The sequence below is a fragment of the Ranitomeya imitator genome, chromosome 2 (genome assembly GCF_032444005.1).
Source record: "Ranitomeya imitator isolate aRanImi1 chromosome 2, aRanImi1.pri, whole genome shotgun sequence".
Taxonomy (NCBI): domain Eukaryota; kingdom Metazoa; phylum Chordata; class Amphibia; order Anura; family Dendrobatidae; genus Ranitomeya; species Ranitomeya imitator.
Genome location: NC_091283.1, coordinates 34740681 through 34761174, shown reverse-complemented (window position 1 = coordinate 34761174; position 20494 = coordinate 34740681). Strand labels below are relative to the sequence as shown.

The 20494-nt window shown below is 42.8% G+C and overlaps 1 protein-coding gene across 1 annotated transcript; it reads right to left on the bottom strand.

The window, feature by feature from the left end:
- Positions 1-650: 650 nt before the first annotated feature.
- On the bottom strand, positions 651-19389 carry LOC138661613 (mucin-2-like). Its single transcript, XM_069746437.1, has 4 exons — positions 19285-19389; positions 6906-11633; positions 4934-5028; positions 651-2355 (listed from the first exon to the last, which is right to left on the bottom strand). Exons 1-4 carry the CDS (start codon positions 19340-19342, stop codon positions 1963-1965), a joined length of 5274 nt encoding a protein of 1757 aa, XP_069602538.1. The 5' UTR covers positions 19343-19389; the 3' UTR covers positions 651-1962.
- Positions 19390-20494: the final 1105 nt, after the last annotated feature.

Sequence of the window (20494 nt, the reverse complement as noted above, 5' to 3'; positions counted from 1 at the left end):
CCGGGCACTTGATAGCAGACATCCACCTTACGCGAGCAGTCATACACAAGGAAGGGGATGATTAAAGAACGACTTGCACTCATCAACACACACACGTTTTCAAATGTATACAGGGGCATGGCCGTGTGGCCATGCAAACCTTTTATAGCTGCATCAAGTTCAGGACCTTCCTAGAGGACCAATGAGAACTGCTACAGTAACGAAGCAACTTCAGGACCTTTCTAGAGGACCAATAGGAGCTACTGTAGTACCTGAGCATGTGACCCCAGACCTCTACTGAGAGGTCTTCCTTTGGGCATGCTCAGAAGGGGAAAAGCAGGACTTAGTCCCAGAAAGACCTGCTCGCTGCTGAACATTGCTGGCCATAAGGACAGAGCCTGGAAGGGCAGTAGTAACCAGTCGTCCAGTATCAGCCTGAGCTAGACACTGGGACTGATGTCTCCGATGAGCAGACTCCACTGCGGCTGGAGAAGAATGGGAGACCGTAAAGGAGATGGTTCGAGATTCACCCTGTGCAGAGGCGGGAACTCGATACCTAACACATGTTATACTGTATGTATGAGTGCTATCAGCAAAAAACACAGACAGCACTCAAAACTCAGGCATGTGATTGAGCCCTTATTCTAGCAGACCATAAAATGAACATCACATTCAAAAATAAATTGAACTTTATTTGTACTTAATTTCGTGTTCAATATACAATATAATACATTCAATAAGTGGAAATAAACGTAGAACTAACATCCACATAATTCTGTCACAGTATAAAAATACATTCTGATAGATTTCTTATCAAGTAAACATTAAAAGAAGTATTTTTGGGAGCTTGAATAAATAAATTATAATCGTATATCAGCCAGCCCTGCTGGCTCTTACAGTATATCATACAGCAGAAAATAAAATAATTATCAGGACAAACAAAACGGTAGCTAACTATCTATTGTAAACTACCGCAAGGGGTATCCCCAGCTAGAAAAATTATGGAATAAATTAAATGCACAAGATAAGAATATCTGTTCATTGGAAATTCATATCCAAAGCCCTAGAAAGTGCATGACAAATAAGAAAACTGTTGCTTAATGTTTAACTTCTATGCTGAGATACGAACGCTTGAAGTTTGTCCTCCGAAGCTTGAGGTGCAACATGGTGCTCAAATAATAGCAACATATACTGATCAAATAACAGTAACATGCAGTAAGTAATATAAATCCAGTGCTACACAATCACTAAAGGAGTGATACTACTATGACTGTGATTTCTGGTGGTCACAACCCTTGAGTGTCACGCCATCGGTGGTGCCTCCTCAAGTAGGGATGCATGATGTGCCTTGTTCACAGCTGAGGCTACCGCTGGGCTACAAACATACTGGCTTTGAGTGTGAAGAAGTTCTGGCTGCTTACGGTCTTCTCAACTAAGATGGATAAGTCTCCACCAGAGAATGTTGACATTTTTGAAAAAGTGTAAACCTGGAGCGTTTTCAATTTTGACATTCGGCAAATGTTGAATTTTCATAGTGTGTTTGCTCAATTTCAGACGGGGCTTCAACATAGATCCATTTTAATCATCAGTTGTCCTAAACATTGATCCTTAGTAGAAAGATGAGCTAAGTTTGCCAAAAATTTGATTTTTAGTCCTTCATCATGTAAGGATACCAACAGCCTTGGTCATATCGGTGCCATATGTGGAACATTTATGGTGCCTTCCTTGAATAGCTCATCTTCCACTACCTCTAATAGTATATGGCATTCGCGGCATGCTGGAAACTGACTCTCCAAATCATTAAGGAACACAATCTCTTGGTTGAGTATTGTCCATTATTAATCACAGAGATAGACCTTGGCAACAATCACTCAATGATCCATTGGTTAATTTCCATACTGGACGTTAGTACTACTGTAGATGTTACTTAAAATAAATACAAACACCATATATAAATTAGTATTCGTGACGATGATGTTGTGTTTACACTCTGGGTCCTCGTCCTCCTTCAAAAGTTGGATTGGTTGGTGCATTGTAGGGATTAACGATGCCATGACTTGAATAATGAGGTAGTGTATGGTGCTCGTGTCGCGGTGGTCGTGGTGGTGAATGATGTTCTCTTCCATGATGCTCATGTCGCGGTGGTCGTGGTGGTGAATGCCGCGGAGGATGTCTTGGAGGATGGTGATGATGAGGTTCTGGATGAAAGTGTGAGGGTTGAGGGTTATTGGTATAAAAGGTATTGTGAGGGTAGTATGTCGTGTAGGTGGTGGGAACAGGCACAACACTTGTGGTAACTGGCAGAGCGCTGGAGACAGCAGGAGCTACGCCTGAACCTACAGCCAGAAAACCCGAAGAGTATACTGAAGACAGGACCTGTAAGGACAAAAGTCAAAAGTCAGATCATCAATATTCTTCACAAGACGCCTCAGACTAATAGTAATATATCTTACCAAATTTATTTGACACTCCTCTACTATTACAGGTAAAGTTTAGATACTTTTTTTACTTTTCTAAAACGCACAAAGTCCGTCAAGACCAGTCAATGTCTAAGTAATAGGTTTTTATCTACTATCAGTTTACTTTTGACTTTTAAAGGAGTTGTCCTGTCCCATGAACTCGGCCTTCTCCATATGCCATGCTACTTCCCTTTCTTGGGTCTTCTATTTTTAGCCAGTTCTTTATTATTTTTTCTTACATCCTCCATATAGTTCCACATATTTGGTTCTTTTAATTTGGTGGGCCGAATATGCAAACTTTTATGGTCTTTAAGAAAAGGGCATGGCTTACGTGGCAATTATGCAGCACATCCTAAATGCACACCCCAAGGAGTACCGTGAGACACAACTACCTTGGAAATGTCTATAAAAATCAGCACTCGACAAAAATGCCAAAACTATGAGACCATACCGGAAAAAAAAACAGAATACTCATAAGTATACTGTATGAGAACAATAACTGCCTGCTTTTGATCCCATGACAGGTCCTCTTTAAAGGTAATTTTTTAGTAAGATCTACCTCACTAAACCCCATATATGAACATGCAAGTCTTGAAAAGAGAAACTCATTGACACCTTTATATCTTTTATCTGTTGCTGCATTCCCGATAAATCAACATGACAGCACTTTCTGAGCCTCTGCCATCTGAGGTCATTTTCCCACTCAACTCCAACCTTTTTATCCTGAGATGTCTAGCGCCAGCCAAGGAAATAAGACAGTGGGCTGTCAATCAAGCTTAAGAGGCACATGAATTAAAATGCTGATGTCTTGGGAATTCAATAAAAGCTAGTGATGAGCAAACCTGCCAATTCGATTGTTCCTCATTGTGCTCTGATATCGGGAGCAATTATATAAAAAACTGACTCAGAGCCGGAAGCCCCAGTGTAGAGCAAAGATGGTGGTAGAGGACATTGCATGCCATGGAGAAATAAAGAAGTGGACTAAGGGCAATGGGCCAAGGACTGGATTGAGATCTGTGGGACAGGTGAGCCATGAGTATTATTTATCTTATTTTTTCACCCCTTTCCAACCTTCTACAAATTGGTAAAATTGTGTCTTGCCGGCCAACATTTTACTGAAATCACAAAACAATGGATTTGGCAGAATGTGACTTTTTAAAATCAAAGTCAACTCAATATACCGCAATATGAATTTTATCATTTTTATTCCGTAATGGATCAATGTTTTGTTTCCTGGTGGTCTAAAGCAGTGTTCCCCAATTCCAGTCCTCAAGGCCCACCAACAGGTCATGTTTTCAGGATTTCCTTTGTATTGCCCAAGTGATGGAATTATCACCTGTGCAATACTAAGGAAATCCTGAAAACGTGACCTGTTGGTGGCTCTTGAGGACCGGAGTTGGGGAACACTGGTCTAAAGAAAAGCATGAGGTCAATATTTGGCAGACTGGCAGTTTATTGACCTCCCGAAGATCCAGTTATATTATGTCCTGTCTGGATGTTCAGTCTCAGATAAAGCTAAAAGCAATGCGTACAACAATTCAGCTTTGTCTCCTGCCCTGATCATGTAGATCAGTGTTCCCCAAGTTCGGTCCTCAAGAGCCACCAACAGGTCGTGTTTTCCGGATTTCATTAGTATGGCCCAGGTGATGGAATTATTGCCTGTCTAGATGATGGAATTCTCACCTGGGCAATACTAAGGAAATACTGAAAACATGACCTGTTGGTGGCTCTTGAGGACTGAACTTGGGGAACACTGGTGTAGATCAATGCCAGGAAGAAAAATGAAGGGAAATGTAACTATAGCACATATATATATATAGCTTGTCAACTCACTCAATGATGGGGCTGAGCTCTTTATGACTGTTCTGCCTAATCTTTAAGGAAGTATGTCTGGTGTTGCTGGACACTCCAACTTACACTGGGTCCCATTAGAGAACATCAGCTGCAATACGCTATTGATAATTGACTTAAACTCTGCTGCGCGTGTTAATCTGAGTGTAATTTTACTGTTATTCCCATCCTGCCGCATGCGTGAATTGGATCACAAGTGAGAAGAAGGAGAGATTAATCTCTCCATCTTCTCCATTGCCTGTCTCAGTGTATATCAGACCGCACTCAGATGACATCTGAGTTCAGTCCGATGATTTACATACACCCATTAACTTGAATGGGTGCTCAACTTGCCAGATACGCTGCGAATTGCAGAATGCTGCGGTTTTTTTTTTCTCACGCTTAATCGACATGAGAAAAGATTTACAGATCTGCTCAGTCTCATTGATTTTCTCGCATTGCTCTTCTCTGCATTATTCACCAGTGTGAGAGAGCCCTAAGACACATACGGTACTTTTTTTTTGGACAAAGTTTTTCTTGTGTAAAAGTCCACCAAATACCATTACGGATATGTTTATAGCGGGACAGGCTTGGAATTGATTCTACTTCATGGTAATAAATCAAATCCTTTTTTTCACGTCATTGTTAAATAAAATGATACTTACTGCAAATATAGCAATTATCCCTAAAATTAAGCCAGCCGCTACGCCTAACGATATGAGAATCACTACCCAGTAGGAAAGGCCTCCTGAAGCGGTACCTATGAAACAAACAGAAAAGTTGTCATAAAAGGTGGTCAAAATTGTAGAAAATGGAGCACATGTCTGTGAAATGTAAGTCAGAGACTCAAAAAAGAGAAAAGTGACATCAACACTGGAATTGTAAAGTAGATGTTAAAAAAAATACTAAAACTGTATTATAATATTCATCTAAAAGCTAAGCATGAGCTATCAATGCCAAGCAGCTGCTGCAAAAGGTAAGAGAACTTAATATGTAACCGGAGCTACAAAATGAGATTTTAGGTTTGGCTTCCAGAAGTATTCTTTTTTAATCTCTTTGGTTCGAAAATGGTCAAGCTTTGTCAAGTGTTGTCAGGTCAATGAATGAATAAAGTTCTTAATACTAGAAACAGTTTCTACAGTGCGACTTTCTGCTCACACTCATAAAGGGGATTGGATCTTCTTATCTGTAATGGGTCAAAGTTTGTTTTTTTCCTGGTGGCCCATCTGTGACGGCCTCTGATATGGTGCACCGATAGCGGCTGTCCTCTCGAGACAACCTTCGTAATGGCCAACTTTAATTAATTTTAAGAATAGAAGGTAGGATGATCAATAGATATTTTTCCATAATTCATCATTTTGTTTATTGTATTTGCTTTTTCTTATTTCAAGATTTCCTTTTCAATGTCAGATAAAACTTTTGGAGAACTTCAAACCTCATCTGTCTGCTCTCGAAAATGTAGTCTTCAAAGGTTTGTCCAATGAAAAGAATCCTCAATCCTCAGGGTAGGTGAGAAGCTAGAGATCAGGAGATATCCGACTGACTGGCCAACTTGACCCCCAACTGATTGCCGTAAGAATGGAGAGCAAAGTTGTATATTAAACCCTGGCTCTCTACATTAGCTGGGCACTCCATCTAACAGAGCCCCGTTCTGCTGTTTTCTACAGTTCCCAGTAGTCGGACATCCAATTTATCCATAAATTGTCACCTATCACATAAAAAAGTTATAATTTGTTTTCACCAGACAAAACCATTAAAGAGGTTGTCCACTATGAAGACAACTCCTTCATTGGCCCTGATAAAATAATAAAACCTATACTCACCTCCCGTGTTGGCACCATTCTCGCGGTGTTGGCACTCGCTTTCTTGGGTCTCTGTTGCGGTTGTTGTGACATCGCCCAATTAGCGCTGGCATCACGGTCTCCACCTTCTGACAAACTCAACATGAAGAGGAAGTCCGGGCTACAGGTGCTCTCTGTCTTCCTCTTCATTTCAATTTGTCTGAAGGTGGAGACAGTGACGCCAGCGCTGATTGGGCACAAATGTCACATTTCACAACACCGCACAAGGAGAGCACACTGGAGAGCATGCGCCAACACCGTGGGAACGGTACTGGGACGGGAGGTGAGTATAGGCTTTATTATTTTATTGGGGGTCCAAACATTTCGTTCAAGAAAGGGTTCTTCTAGTAGTGGAGAACACTTTTAATCTTTTACTTTATGCCTCTATAAAAAAGATTTATTACTGCACACTAGATGGTGGTGTAATACAATTAATGTGAGCCAGCCGTATTACTCAGTGGAAGAAACTCCTTTCTTTGAAAATATTTTCAACCTGTTTTCTGAGAATACAGCTTAATTGATGTATAATGATGAACAGTACTGAAACTTTCTGATACTTACTTTACTTTGAGTGAAAACTATGAACAGCCAAGCTATGGATTTAGGGAAAAAGTGGAACTTACTGTGCTATCCTTATTTTATACTTCAATTCATCTTAAAAATGCCCAAAACAATGTGGCCTCACACAGATGAACGCTCCAGTTTCAATCATAAATGACAGAGATGGAAATGTTTATTTATAATTTTTGTCATCATAAAAACCTTGATTAAATAGAATGAATAAAATGGCACTTACTTGTCGCTGAAGTTGCAGTTGTAGTTGGAGTAGTAATTGATGAGGTGGTACTCGCAGTTGCAGTGTTTGTTGAAGCAGGAGACATTGGACTTGAAGGTGAAGCCGTAGGTGCATCAGTAGTAGGAGGTGAAGTCAAAGTTGAAGGTGAAGTCGTAGTTGGAGTGGCACTTGTAGTAGGAGGTGCAGTAGTAGTGGGAGATGCAGTTGTAGTGGAAGGTTCAGTAGTAGTTGGAGGTGAAGTAGTGGTTGGAGGTGCAATTGTAGGTGGTGCAGTAGTAGTGGGAGGTGCAGTTGTAGTTGGAGGTGCAGTTGTTGTAGGTGGGGCAGTAGTACTGAAAGATGCAGTTGTAGTGGGAGGTGCAGTTGTAGTAGGAGGTGCAGTTGTAGTTGGAGGTCCAGTTGTAGTGGGAGGTGCAGTTGTAGTTGGAGGTCCAGTTGTAGTAGGAGGTGCAGTTGTAGTTGGAGGTCCAGTTGTAGTAGGTGGTGCAGTTGTAGTGGGAGGTGCAGTTGTAGGTGGTGCAGTAGTCGTGGGAGATGCTGTTGTAGATGGAGGTACAGTTGTTGTAGGTGGGGCAGTAGTAGTGGGAGGTGCAGTTGTAGTTGGAGGTGCAGTAGTAGTGGGAGGTGCAGTAGTAGTGGGAGGTGCAGTTGTAGTTGGAGGTTCAGTTGTGATAGGTGGTACAGTTGTTGTGGGAGGTGCACTAGTAGTAGGCGATGCAGTTGTAGTAGGAGGTGCAGTTGAAGTTGGAGGTGCAGTTGTAGTAGGTGGTGCAGTTGTAGTTGGAGATGCAGTTGTAAATGGTGCAGTAGTAGTGGGAGATGCAGTTGTAGTTGGAGGTGCAGTTGTTGTAGGTGGTGCAGTAGTAGTGGTAGGTGCAGTTGTAGTTGGAGGTCCAGTTGTAGTAGGTGGTGCAGTTGTAGTGGGAGGTGCAGTTGTAGGTGGTGCAGTAGTCGTGGGAGATGCTGTTGTAGATGGAGGTACAGTTGTTGTAGGTGGGGCAGTAGTAGTGGGAGGTGCAGTTGTAGTTGGAGGTGCAGTAGTAGTGGGAGGTGCAGTAGTAGTGGGAGGTGCAGTTGTAGTTGGAGGTTCAGTTGTGATAGGTGGTACAGTTGTTGTGGGAGGTGCACTAGTAGTAGGCGATGCAGTTGTAGTAGGAGGTGCAGTTGAAGTTGGAGGTGCAGTTGTAGTAGGTGGTGCAGTTGTAGTTGGAGATGCAGTTGTAAATGGTGCAGTAGTAGTGGGAGATGCAGTTGTAGTTGGAGGTGCAGTTGTTGTAGGTGGTGCAGTAGTAGTGGTAGGTGCAGTTGTAGTTGGAGGTGCAGTTGTAGTTGGAGGTTCAGTAGTAGTGGGAGATGCAGTTGTAGTTGGAGGTGCAGTTGTAGTACGAGGTGCAGTTGTAGTAGGTGGTGCAGTTGTAGTTGGAGATGCAGTTGTAGGTGGTGCAGTAGTACTGGGAGGTGCAGTTATAGTTGGAGGTGCAGTAGTAGTGGGAGGTGCAGTTGTAGTTGGAGGTTCAGTTGTTGTAGGTGGTGCAATAGTAGTGGGAGGTGCAGTTGTAGTTGGAGGTGCAGTAGTAGTGGGAGGGGCAGTTGTAGTTGGCGGTTCAGTTGTAATAGGTGATACAGTTGTTGTTGGAGGTGCACTAGTAGTAGGCGATGCAGTTGTAGTAGGAGGTGCAGTTGTAGTACGAGGTGCAGTTGTAGTAGGTGGTGCAGTTGTAGTTGGAGGTTCAGTTGTTGTAGGTGGTGCAGTAGTAGTGGGAGGTGCAGTTGTAGTTGGAGGTGCAGTAGTAGTGGGAGGTGCAGTAGTAGTGGGAGGTGCAGTTGCAGTTGGAGGTTCAGTTGTTGTAGGTGGTGCAGTAGTAGTGGGAGGTGCAGTTGTAGTTGGAGGTGCAGTAGTAGTGGGAGGTGCAGTTGTAGTTGGAGGTACAGTTGTTGTAGGTGATGCAGTTGTAGTAGGAGGTGCAGTTGTAGTTGGAGGTGCAGTTGTGGTAGGTGGTTCAGTTGTAGTTGGAGATGCAGTTGTAGGTGGTGCAGTAGTAGTGGGAGATGCTGTTGTAGTTGGAGGTACAGTTGTTGTACGTGTGGCAGTAGTAGTGGGAGGTGCAGTTGTAGTTGAAGGTGCAGTAGTAGTGGGAGGTGCAGTAGAAGTGGGAGGTGCAGTTGTAGTTGGAGGTTCAGTTGTAATAGGTGGTACAGTTGTTGTGGGAGGTGCACTAGTAGTAGGCAATGCAGTTGTAGTAGGAGGTGCAGTTGTAGTTGGAGATGCAGTTGTAGTTGGAGGTGCAGTTGTTGTAGGTGGTGCAGTAGTAGTGGTAGGTGCAGTTGTAGTTGGAGGTGCAGTTGTAGTTGGAGGTGCAGTAGTAGTGGGAGATGCAGTAGTAGTGGGAGGTGCAGTTGTAGTTGGAGTTTCAGTTGTAATAGGTGGTACAGTTGTTGTGGGAGGTGCACTAGTAGTAGGCGATACAGTTGTAGTAGGAGGTGCAGTTGTAGTAGGAGGTGCAGTTGTACTTGGAGGTACAGTAGAAGTGGGAGATGCAGTTGTAGTTGGAGGTACAGTTGTTGTAGGTGGGGCAGTAGTAGTGGGAGGTGCAGTTGTAGTTGGAGGTACAGTAGTAGTGGGAGGTGCAGTAGTAGTGGGAGGTGCGGTTGTAGTTGGAGGTTCAGTTGTAATAGGTGGTACAGTTGTTGTGGGAGGTGCACTAGTAGTAGGCGATGCAGTTGTAGTAGGAGGTGCAGTTGTAGTAGGAGGTGCAGTTGTAGTAGGTGGTGCAGTTGTAGTTGGAGATGCAGTTGTAGGTGGTGCAGTAGTAGTGGGAGGTGCAGTTGTAGTTGGAGGTGCAGTAGTAGTGGGAGGTGCAGTTGTAGTTGGAGGTTCAGTTGTTGTAGGTAGTGCAGTAGTAGTGGGAGGTGCAGTTGTAGTTGGAGGTGCAGTAGTAGTGGGAGGTGCAGTAGTAGTGGGAGGTGCGGTTGTAGTTGGAGGTTCAGTTGTAATAGGTGGTACAGTTGTTGTGGGAGGTGCACTAGTAGTAGGCGATGCAGTTGTAGTAGGAGGTGCAGTTGTAGTAGGAGGTGCAGTTGTCGTAGGTGGTGCAGTTGTAGTTGGAGATGCAGTTGTAGGTGGTGCAGTAGTAGTGGGAGGTGCAGTTGTAGTTGGAGGTGCAGTAGTAGTGGGAGGTGCAGTTGTAGTTGGAGGTACAGTTGTTGTAGGTGGGGCAGTAGTAGTGGGAGGTGCAGTTGTAGTTGGAGGTGCAGTAGTAGTGGGAGGTGCAGTAGTAGTGGGAGGTGCGGTTGTAGTTGGAGGTTCAGTTGTAATAGGTGGTACAGTTGTTGTGGGAGGTGCACTAGTAGTAGGCGATGCAGTTGTAGTAGGAGGTGCAGTTGTAGTAGGAGGTGCAGTTGTAGTAGGTGGTGCAGTTGTAGTTGGAGATGCAGTTGTAGGTGGTGCAGTAGTAGTGGGAGGTGCAGTTGTAGTTGGAGGTGCAGTAGTAGTGGGAGGTGCAGTTGTAGTTGGAGGTTCAGTTGTTGTAGGTAGTGCAGTAGTAGTGGGAGGTGCAGTTGTAGTTGGAGGTGCAGTAGTAGTGGGAGGTGCAGTAGTAGTGGGAGGTGCGGTTGTAGTTGGAGGTTCAGTTGTAATAGGTGGTACAGTTGTTGTGGGAGGTGCACTAGTAGTAGGCGATGCAGTTGTAGTAGGAGGTGCAGTTGTAGTAGGAGGTGCAGTTGTAGTAGGTGGTGCAGTTGTAGTTGGAGATGCAGTTGTAGGTGGTGCAGTAGTAGTGGGAGGTGCAGTTGTAGTTGGAGGTGCAGTAGTAGTGGGAGGTGCAGTTGTAGTTGGAGGTACAGTTGTTGTAGGTGGGGCAGTAGTAGTGGGAGGTGCAGTTGTAGTTGGAGGTGCAGTAGTAGTGGGAGGTGCAGTAGTAGTGGGAGGTGCGGTTGTAGTTGGAGGTTCAGTTGTAATAGGTGGTACAGTTGTTGTGGGAGGTGCACTAGTAGTAGACGATGCAGTTGTAGTAGGCGATGCAGTTGTAGTAGGAGGTGCAGTTGTAGTAGGTTGTGCAGTTGTAGTTGGAGATGCAGTTGTAGGTGGTGCAGTAGTAGTGGGAGGTGCAGTTGTAGTTAGAGGTGCAGTAGTAGTGGGAGGTGCAGTTGTAGTTGGAGGTTCAGTTGTTGTAGGTGGTGCAGTAGTAGTGGGAGGTGCAGTTGTAGTTGGAGGTGCAGTAGTAATGGGAGGTGCAGTTGTAGTTGGAGGTTCAGTTGTAATAGGTGATACAGTTGTTGTGGGAGGTGCACTAGTAGTAGGCGATGCAGTTGTAGTAGGAGGTGCAGTTGTAGTAGGAGGTGCAGTTGTAGTAGGTGGTGTAGTTGTTGTTGGAGATGCAGTTGTAGGTGGTGCAGTAGTAGTAGGAGGTGCAGTTGTAGTTAGAGGTGCAGTAGTAGTGGGAGGTGCAGTTGTAGTTGGAGGTTCAGTTGTTGTAGGTGGTGCAGTAGTAGTGGGAGGTGCAGTTGTAGTTGGAGGTGCAGTAGTAGTGGGAGGTGTAGTTGTAGTCGAAGGTTCAGTTGTAGTAGGTGGTGCAGTTGTTGTGCGAAGTGCACTAGTAGTAGGCGATGCAGTTGTAGTAGGAGGTGCAGTTGAAGTAGGAGGTTCAGTTGTAATAGGTGGTACAGTTGTTGTGGGAGATGCAGTTGTTTGTGCTGTATTAGTTGACTGTGCTTCACAACTGGTTAGAGCTGCATTAATCATTTAAAAGAAAACAGTAGAATTAAGTTTGTAAAACATTTCCTCATGATGCATTATGTATCATATTCAGATCACTGCACCACAGAAAATCATTTGTGATCCACTAGATTATTCAGTGTGGCAGTGCATGTAAGCATCACATTCAGCATTTTATTTTATTCTCTGATGCTAAAGTATATAAAGGCCTACAATATGTAATACGCAGCAGTGCAACATCTCTCTTTTCTCTAATAGACCGGAGTCCCTTCTGTATGATGCCTGTACTCTCTTATATGATGCTGTAAATAAACAATGGCTGCCCACTTGGATCACACATTATCACATTTTTATTCGGCCTTGCAGTCTCACGATCTTTAGAATATGCATTAATCTTGCGGTGAGTTGGGACCCAATGGAATTCCTTTTAGAAACTTGGGAAAGAAATGAAATCTGCCCTGGAATCGTAAGAATGGAATGCGTTACTGTAGATTCTAAGATGGCAACTAAGGGACAGATTGAGTAAGTGGTAAAATAGGATGCCCCTGCCTGATAATTGGTCAAAAATTCATGAACGATGAACTGAGAGCCAAGAGCGAGGGAGGGATTTTTGTCATATCCCAGTCCAACCCTTGATAAGCTGCAATTCACATCACAACCTTTACGTGGTTACATGTGATGAATGAATTGCTGGGACGTGAACCGTTTTCTCCTAAAACCTCGCAAAAGATTCAGGTTTTGTAAAATCCCATTTTTTAGGATTTGACTAATTTTGAGGTCTATTAAAAAAAATAAATATAATAAATTGTACTTAAATCTGCCCAGCCCTCATCATGTTCTTGTTGTGGTCCACTCTCCAATCTCTGGCTTCTTGTCTTCTTCACGCCACAGATATGAAGACATGGCATGAAGAGCACTGTTAGCCAGTGAGCTAAGGCTGGACTTGAATGACCAAGAAGGAGGCTGCCCAATAAGAAAAAGAGCTGGGGACAGGTGAAAGTTTATATATTTTTCACTTTTTTTCTATTTATTATGGTCTTGGGTGTAAAAAGACCTTAAAAAACAATAAGGCTATGTGCACACGTTCAGGATTTCTTGCAGAAAATTCCTTAGAAAAACCTGAAATTTTCTGCAAGAAATCTGCATGCGTTTTTTACGCGTTATTACCGCGGTTTTGGTGCATTTTTTCCGGACATTTCCCAATGCATTTTATAGTGGGAAATTCGCAAAAAAACCCCCACAAAATTAGGCTATGTGCACACGATGTGGATTTTGCTGCAGTTTCCCATGAGTTTACAGTTCAATGTAAACGTATGGGAAAAAAAAAAAACGCTGTGCACATGCTGCGGAAAAAACCGCGCGGAAACGCAGCGGTTTACATTCCGCAGCAGGTCACTTCTTTTGTGCGTTTTCCGCAGCGGATTTACAACTGCCCTTATGGAAAACTGCAGTTCTAAATCCGCAGTGGAAACCGCAGGAAAACCGCGGTTAATCCGCGATAAATCCGCAGCGGTTTTTCACTGTGGATTTATCAAATCTGCTGGAATCCGCTGCAGCAAAATCCGCAGTGGACCCAGACTACGTGTGCACATAGCCTTAATGAACATGCTGCGTTTTTTACCGCAATCATGTGCACAAAAATTGCGGAATTCATTCTAAATAATGGGATGCATATTGTATGCTCTTTTTTTTGCAGTTTTATAGCGTTTTTATCGCGAAAAAAACGCAAAAAATCAGCAGCGTGTGCACACAGCCTAAGACATTACGATTTGCATCAAATAAATTTCACGTGAATCAAATGTTCCTGACCGAACTTCTGCAAATTTGTGAATCACAGATTAATAGATAAGTATATCCGAAACATTTCCTGATGGAGTAAATTCTATCAAAAGACTCTATCATTCTGGCTTTTTTCTGACGAAGTGGTTTGGAAACCTTGAAACGCGTTGACAATAGACCACATTCAGGCTTCCCCTTCGTGTGTGATCGTTTCTTTGAACCTCGGGCCGTGCAGTCTTTGAACCACCATATTCCTTATCCATTGTAAATAAAATTCATGACTTTTTTTTTTTCAAAGCTCGTTATCTAACCCTGCTCGTCTCGGGATATGTTGACTACACTGGAAAGGTAAGAAAGGACACAACTGTATTGTGATAAAACTGCAGGTACTACAGGTAGGAGGTGGATTTTGAATAATTAATGTTTACATTTTCTTAAAAAATATTGTCATTTGTTTATAATTTAGTAAAATATGAAAAATAATTTGAAAAAGTTTGGCTTTTCCACTAGGGGGAGCAGCTACTGAAATTGGAGGCAAACCTAGTGTACAACTAGCTCACATTACAGCACTGCAGTAAATATGGGCGGAGTCTGCTGACGTGTGTGTGTGTGTGCGTGCGTGTGTGTGTGTGTGTGATGTCTCCTCTCCTCTTGGGTGTTTCGTAAGGAATAAGAGAGGATGATATTCAGGAAGCCAGTGAGCAGCCATTTTGTTGGTGATTGCAAAGTTATACTGACAAGTAGACAGTCACCGAGGATGGCAGGCAGCAAGGATTCTGGGAGATATATGGTGGAGGGAGCAGGGTCACAGCAGCACAGAGTATTTCAGGAGAGCAGTGTGCTTGTGTATGGAGGCACCATGTTCAGTGCGCGGAGCAGCCAGGGATTGTACATAGAGCGCTGTCTTTTATACACATGGATGGACCGTCTGCTCCACAAAAAAACAGGAAACATTTCTGCGGATTGATGGCCTGTTGTGATCCAGACTTTGCATGCAGACCCCATTCCCCTCCTCAGATCCTGTCCTGTGTGAAAGCGAGGAGACTGGCGCAGTCTGGGGTGACGCTGTGATACAGGCTGGGGGGAAATGTAGCCAAATAGTAATGATAGAAAATGAGACCCCTCTCTTCAGCTGCCTCACCAGTAGTGTTGAGCGATACCGTCCGATACTTGAAAGTATCGGTATCGGATAGTATCGGCCGATACCCGAAAAATATCGGATATCGCCGATACCGATATCCGATACCAATACAAGTCAATGGGACATCAAGTATCGGAAGGTATTCTCATGGTTCCCAGGGTCTGAAGGAGAGGAAACTCTCCTTCAGGCCCTGGGATCCATAGGGATGTGTAAAATAAAGAATTAAAATAAAAAATATTGATATGCTCACCTCTCCGGCGGCCCCTGGACTTCACGCTGCTAACCGGGAGGCTTCTTTGTTTAAAAAGCGCGCCTTTCGGACCTGTGAATGACGTCCCGGCTTCTGATTGGTCGCGTGCCGCCCATGTGACCGGCACGCGGCCAATCAGAAGCCGCGACGTCATTCTCATTCACAAAACTGCTAATTCTAGGAATTGAGGACCTGCGAATGACGTCGCGGCCTCTGATTGGTCGCGTGCCGGTCACATGGGCGGCACGCGACCAATCAGAAGCCGGGACGTCATTCACAGGTCCGAAAGGCGCGCTTTTTAAACAAAGAAGCCTCCCGATTAGCAGTGTGAAGTCCAGGGGCCGCCGGAGAGGTGAGCATATCAATATTTTTTATTTTAATTCTTTATTTTACACATTCCTATTGATTCGATACCGATACCCGATATCACAAAAATATCGGATCTCGGTATCGGAATTCCGATACCGCAAGTATCGGCCGATACCCGATACTTGCGGTATCGGAATGCTCAACACTACTCACAAGCCTTCCCCTGACTGCACCTAACTGGAGGTCATGCTGCCCCCTCTATTACCCCAGACCCGTGTGCAGCTGCTCAGCTCAGGAGTCAGTATCATATAGGAGAGGATTAGATACACAGCTCAAGAGACAGTATTACACAGGATAGGATTAGATACACGGGTCAGCAGTCAGTATCACACAGGAGAGGATTAGATAGACGGGTCAGCGATCACTATCACACAGGAGAGGATTAGATACACGGCTCAGCAGTATCACACAGGATAGGATTAGATACATGGGTCAGCAGACAGTATCACACAGGAGAAGATTAGATATATGGGTCAGCAGTCAGTATCACACAGGATAGGATTAGATACATGGCTCAGCAGTCAGTACCACACAGGAGAGGATTAGATACATGGGTCAGCTGACAGTATCACACAGGTGAAGATTAGATATATGGGTCAGCAGTCAGTATCACACAGGAGAGGATTAGATAGACGAGTCAACAGTCAGTATCACACAGGAGAGGATTAGATACACGTGTCAGCAGACTGTATCACACAGTATAGGATTAGATACACGGGTCAGCAGAAAGTATCACACAGTATAGGATTAGATACACGGGTCAGCAGTCAATATCACACATTATAGGATTAGATACATGGGTCAGCAGGCAGTATCACACAGTATAGGATTAGATACACGGGTCAGCACACAGTATCACACAGTATAGGATTAGATACACGGGTCAGCAGACAGTATCACATAGTATAGGATCAGATACATGGGTCAGCAGTCAGTATCACACAGTATAGAATTAGATACACGGTCTGATGTCCTGATGAGGAGCTGCAGTGAAAGGCAGGGTTGGAGCAGCACAGAGCAGCACAGAGATTCTTGCCCCCCCTGTAACCTCTCTGCAGCTCCTGATAAGAGGACATCAGACCACAGCACTCCTTCACCCTCTCTGGCGATTCTAGAGATTACAGCCAGCTCACCGCAGCACAGAATAGGGCAGGGAATGGGTGCTGCTGACAATGTGAAGGGGGAAACAGATGGAGCTGCCCCTCCAACAGCACAGCTCTCAAGTGGGGCTCACAGATACTCCAGAAAGATGGCGCCAATCTCCTCCCTCTGCTGTGATGTGGACGGCCCAGGGGGCATGGCCAGATCACAGCAGGGAGCAGCTCAATGTAAAGTATAGGGTCGGATGCCGACCGCAGTCTCCAATGCCCAGGGCAGCCGTATTTGCAGAGTGTAAGTGTCGTGCAGCTACACTTACACTCCTGCAAACCAAAATGGCGGCGCCAAGTGGCTGAAAAAATAATTAATAATAAAAAAGATATTAAAGGTAAAAAATTTTATTTTGTATTAAAGATAATTGTTTATATAAAAAAGAATTTTTAATAAAAAAAAAATTGCGGCACCTTCCCTTTAAGCCCAACTAGCTATAGGGTGGAGCTCACTCCGTATCGAGACTGATGTTCTTCAGATTCTCCTTTTGTTATTTTTTACCAAACTTTACAATCCAAAAGAAAGACAGGAGTAGACATATCCATTGATGTGGATGAACAAGGACATATTTTAGAACCAATCATCCGATGAATCGTGCAGCTCCATGGGGGCAGTGGTTGCACTGGTGCCAAAGGGGCACATGAGAAGACATAAATATGATATACCCCATATAGGGAAGGTCGGGAACTTATTGCAGTTTTGCTTCACGTAGGAAGCAGTCTGGCGGCAGCCTCACTTTCTTCTTGTTTGAGTGATTACAAGGTGTTTCCATGGAAGAGGCATTCATTAATTGGAGAACTTGGCAGCCATAGATGATTGATGGTGCCTCATTAAGACACTTAATTATATGTTACAGATTGTGTCGGAGTGTTCAGAGCCAACATCTGTAATAATACGAGCAGCAGCGTCTGTCAGGTAGGACACTCAGTCGGATTGTACGTTTTAGAAGGGGGTTTTTGGTCTTGAGGGGCAGATTTGGTTTCTGGTCTCCTACTATCTGGTGCACCCTGGGAGTTTGGTGTTCACTTTCGTAGGCAGGAAACATTATTTATTCTCTAAGTTCAATTGATTTGATGGCCACTAATTGCTAGAATAGAATACTAATCCTGCTCGATACACGATTCGTCATTATGAGGATAATAGTGAATAGGTTCCTCCCCCAATCGTGTTCACAGTGATAAGATATCTCAATGTTACCGATTCATACAGATCGGTCCCCAGAAATCACCATACAAACTGCACACATTATTCGAAGGATCTCTTATGGTGATGAGCGAGTGTACTCGTTGCTCGGGTTTTCCTGAGCACGCTCGGGTGGTCTCCGAGTATTTTTTAGTGCTCGAAGATTTAGTTTTCCTTGCCTCAGCTGGATGATTTACGGCTGCTAGCCAGGCTGAGTACAGGTGGGGGTTGCCTGGTTGAAAAGGAATCCCCACATGTAATCAAGCTGTCTAGTGGGCGCAAATCATCCAGCTGTGGCAAGGAAAGCTAAATCTCCGAGCAGTCATAAATACTCGGAGACCACCCGAGCGTGCGAGTACACTCGCTCATCACTGATCTCTTAGACTTGTCTCCTCCTGTACAATCCTTTTTGAAAGTCCCTCTCTCCTATATTGCAATGACCATTTTAAGAGACCCATTTCAACTCGCAAAACGTAAACATTTTATTTTAGGATTTTCTAGGTATTCTAACATAGCTTTCCAAAGCGAGTACATCAGCTCTATGAGATCTATTTAATTATGGATGCAGTTTGCCTTATTAAATTTGGCGACACTTTATCTACCAATGTCCTTTTTTGGGGGGACGCCTAATCTTTAGCTTCTAGCAACTAAGATTTTATCATTTTTTTAATTAGGTCCATTTTTTTATGTTGTGTTTGTAAAATGAATGTTTTCCAAAATAGGAAATCGTGTCATTGTCATTTTTAATTGAATATCAGGACGCCCTTTTCCGAAAAATCCGTACTTGTAAAAAATTTAATTTGTCAAGTAATGGGTTAAAGAGGTGAGAATACATGCTCACAGCAAAAAGTATATTTTCCCCCTAAAATATTACTTTAAAAGCTAAAAAACATAATTGTGGGATGTACGATATATCTTTCCCTCTTTTGTTTTGTTTGTTAGTTTTTTTGTTATTGCTTTTCCATGGGACTAATATTTTTGTGCTCTTGTTTTATTTTTCCCCCATAATGTTATCTTTTGCTTTATAAATCCTAATATTCGTTCAGAGATGATCAGTTTTCTTCATTAATTCAATGACCTAAAATAATGTTTGTTTTCTTCGTAATAACATCATCGCCGGGCCATTTTATTTGGAAGAACATCTAAGCAAACCTCACAGTAAATGCTTAGGTTGAGACACAAAAAAATATAGGGTAAATAATAAATCTCGCCCCATTCTAAAATGCTTTGTCCCCTGAAAATTCATAACGGAGGACTACCCACCTGGCAAATGTTGCCTTCATTTTGCTAAATTATTAAATCAAATTGATTCCTAGGGATTTCCAGCTTATGGGCGGTGATAATTCTTAAGTTATAAATAAATAACTACATTTTTGAAAAATTGACCATATTTTATTTTATTATTTTTTTTACTATATTAAATGATGTATTGTTTGATATTGTATTATTTATTTTATATCACCTTAGAAAATGTATTTTATTGTTCTTTTTTATTTATTGTAAACTTCGAAATTTGAGAAAAAAAAATAAAGAAAAATCATAAATTTAAAAAAATGATCTTCGTATTATTTTTTTTCTAGGTTTGTTAAATCACTGTTAAATCTTAGCTATCTCTAAGCCCAATCAAGAACTTCAATTGGATCCTAATTACGTGTAATGCCAATATCTTAAATTTAGTTGATAATACCAAAGTTACTGTAGTGTCTAAACTATTTTTTAAGCTATTTGACTAATTAAAATAATTTCAAATTAATTAGAATCTGTCTCAAGCAAATCAAACTGGTAGGTTACTTACCTTTGAGCAATAAGAGGAACAAGAGTAAAAGCCCGTTGGGCCTCGGTCCGCTCCCCATGGTGCCAATCACTTAGTCCTGTGTCTTGACGATGCAGATGGAGAATATCCCAAACTCTTGGAAATAGGAAATACCGTCTTTATATAGTCTTTGTGATGGGATGATAGACTTCATAAACAATGTCCTATGTGTCACATCACAAAAATCTCACACTTGGACAACCCCTATCACATTTGATAAATTGATCTTCAATTCACTTAAGTAAAATATTAAAGCAATTATGAGCTCCCAACAAAGTATTTTACTCGCCTTCTCCATGTCTGACTCATCGGATTCATACCATCGGAATGTAGAATATATCAGGGCTCCCTTTCCTCCTATAGTGACATTTATCTCTTGATTAGAAATCAGTGATAAAAAGACACTTGCAATATGACAAATAAAATCTAAGGAAATCTGCCAAAAAGTTGACGTAGGTCTACCGGCCACCAATATCTACTATGCTGGAGCTCAACACTAAGATCCCCATAAAGGACACATACTATGACTTTTATGAAACAGATGAAGGTTGACCAAAACTTTGTTAGGAAACCAACACAAATGGTAAGAACCACAGCCATCATAATTGGATAATGTTAAAGGGGCTCTTCAGTACTGTTTTACATTTTTCCTAGTGGGCTAAGAACTGACAGGGAGGTAGTTGCTAATTACTTGCTTGTTGTGATCTCTGTCTGTTCAGAGCAGTCATCGTGAACAGCTCCTGACGGAGATTCTGCTGTTTTACGTCAACAGAGCAGCTGTTCCTCAACAGAAAGTGACCCATGCACTGTCCATGGGGCGTGAATGTTGAGATCATGCTTGATAACAACCTACATCACATAGTCATAAACAGTTGCTTCTCAAAAAATTAGAATATCATCAAAAAGTTAATTTATTTCAGTTCTTCGACACTAAAAGTGAAACTCTCATATTATATCGAATCATTACAAACAGAGTGATCTATTTCAAGTGTTTATTTCTGTTAAAGGTAACCTGTCACGAAGATTGGCTGATATAAGATACGGCCACTCCCTTTCAGGGCTTATCTACAGCATTATATAATGCCGCAGATAAGCCCCGATCCAACCTGAAAGATAAGAAAAATAACTCATCTGCGATGTGGATTGGTCCAATGGGTATCACAGGTCTGGGTCCAGCACCTCCCATCTTCTT

What these genes read in the sequence shown, in the direction of transcription:
- LOC138661613 (XM_069746437.1), bottom strand. Translation starts at nt 19,342, where the DNA reads ATGGGGAGCGGACCGAGGCCCAACGGGCTTTTACTCTTGTTCCTCTTA. An exon ending in GTTCCTCTTATTGCTCAAAG is followed by an intron (nt 11,634 to 19,284) that starts GTAAGTAACCTA and finishes TGATTAATGCAG; the next exon opens with CTCTAACCAGTTGTGAAGCA. An exon ending in AACTGCAACTTCAGCGACAA is followed by an intron (nt 5,029 to 6,905) that starts GTAAGTGCCATT and finishes TTTGTTTCATAG; the next exon opens with GTACCGCTTCAGGAGGCCTT.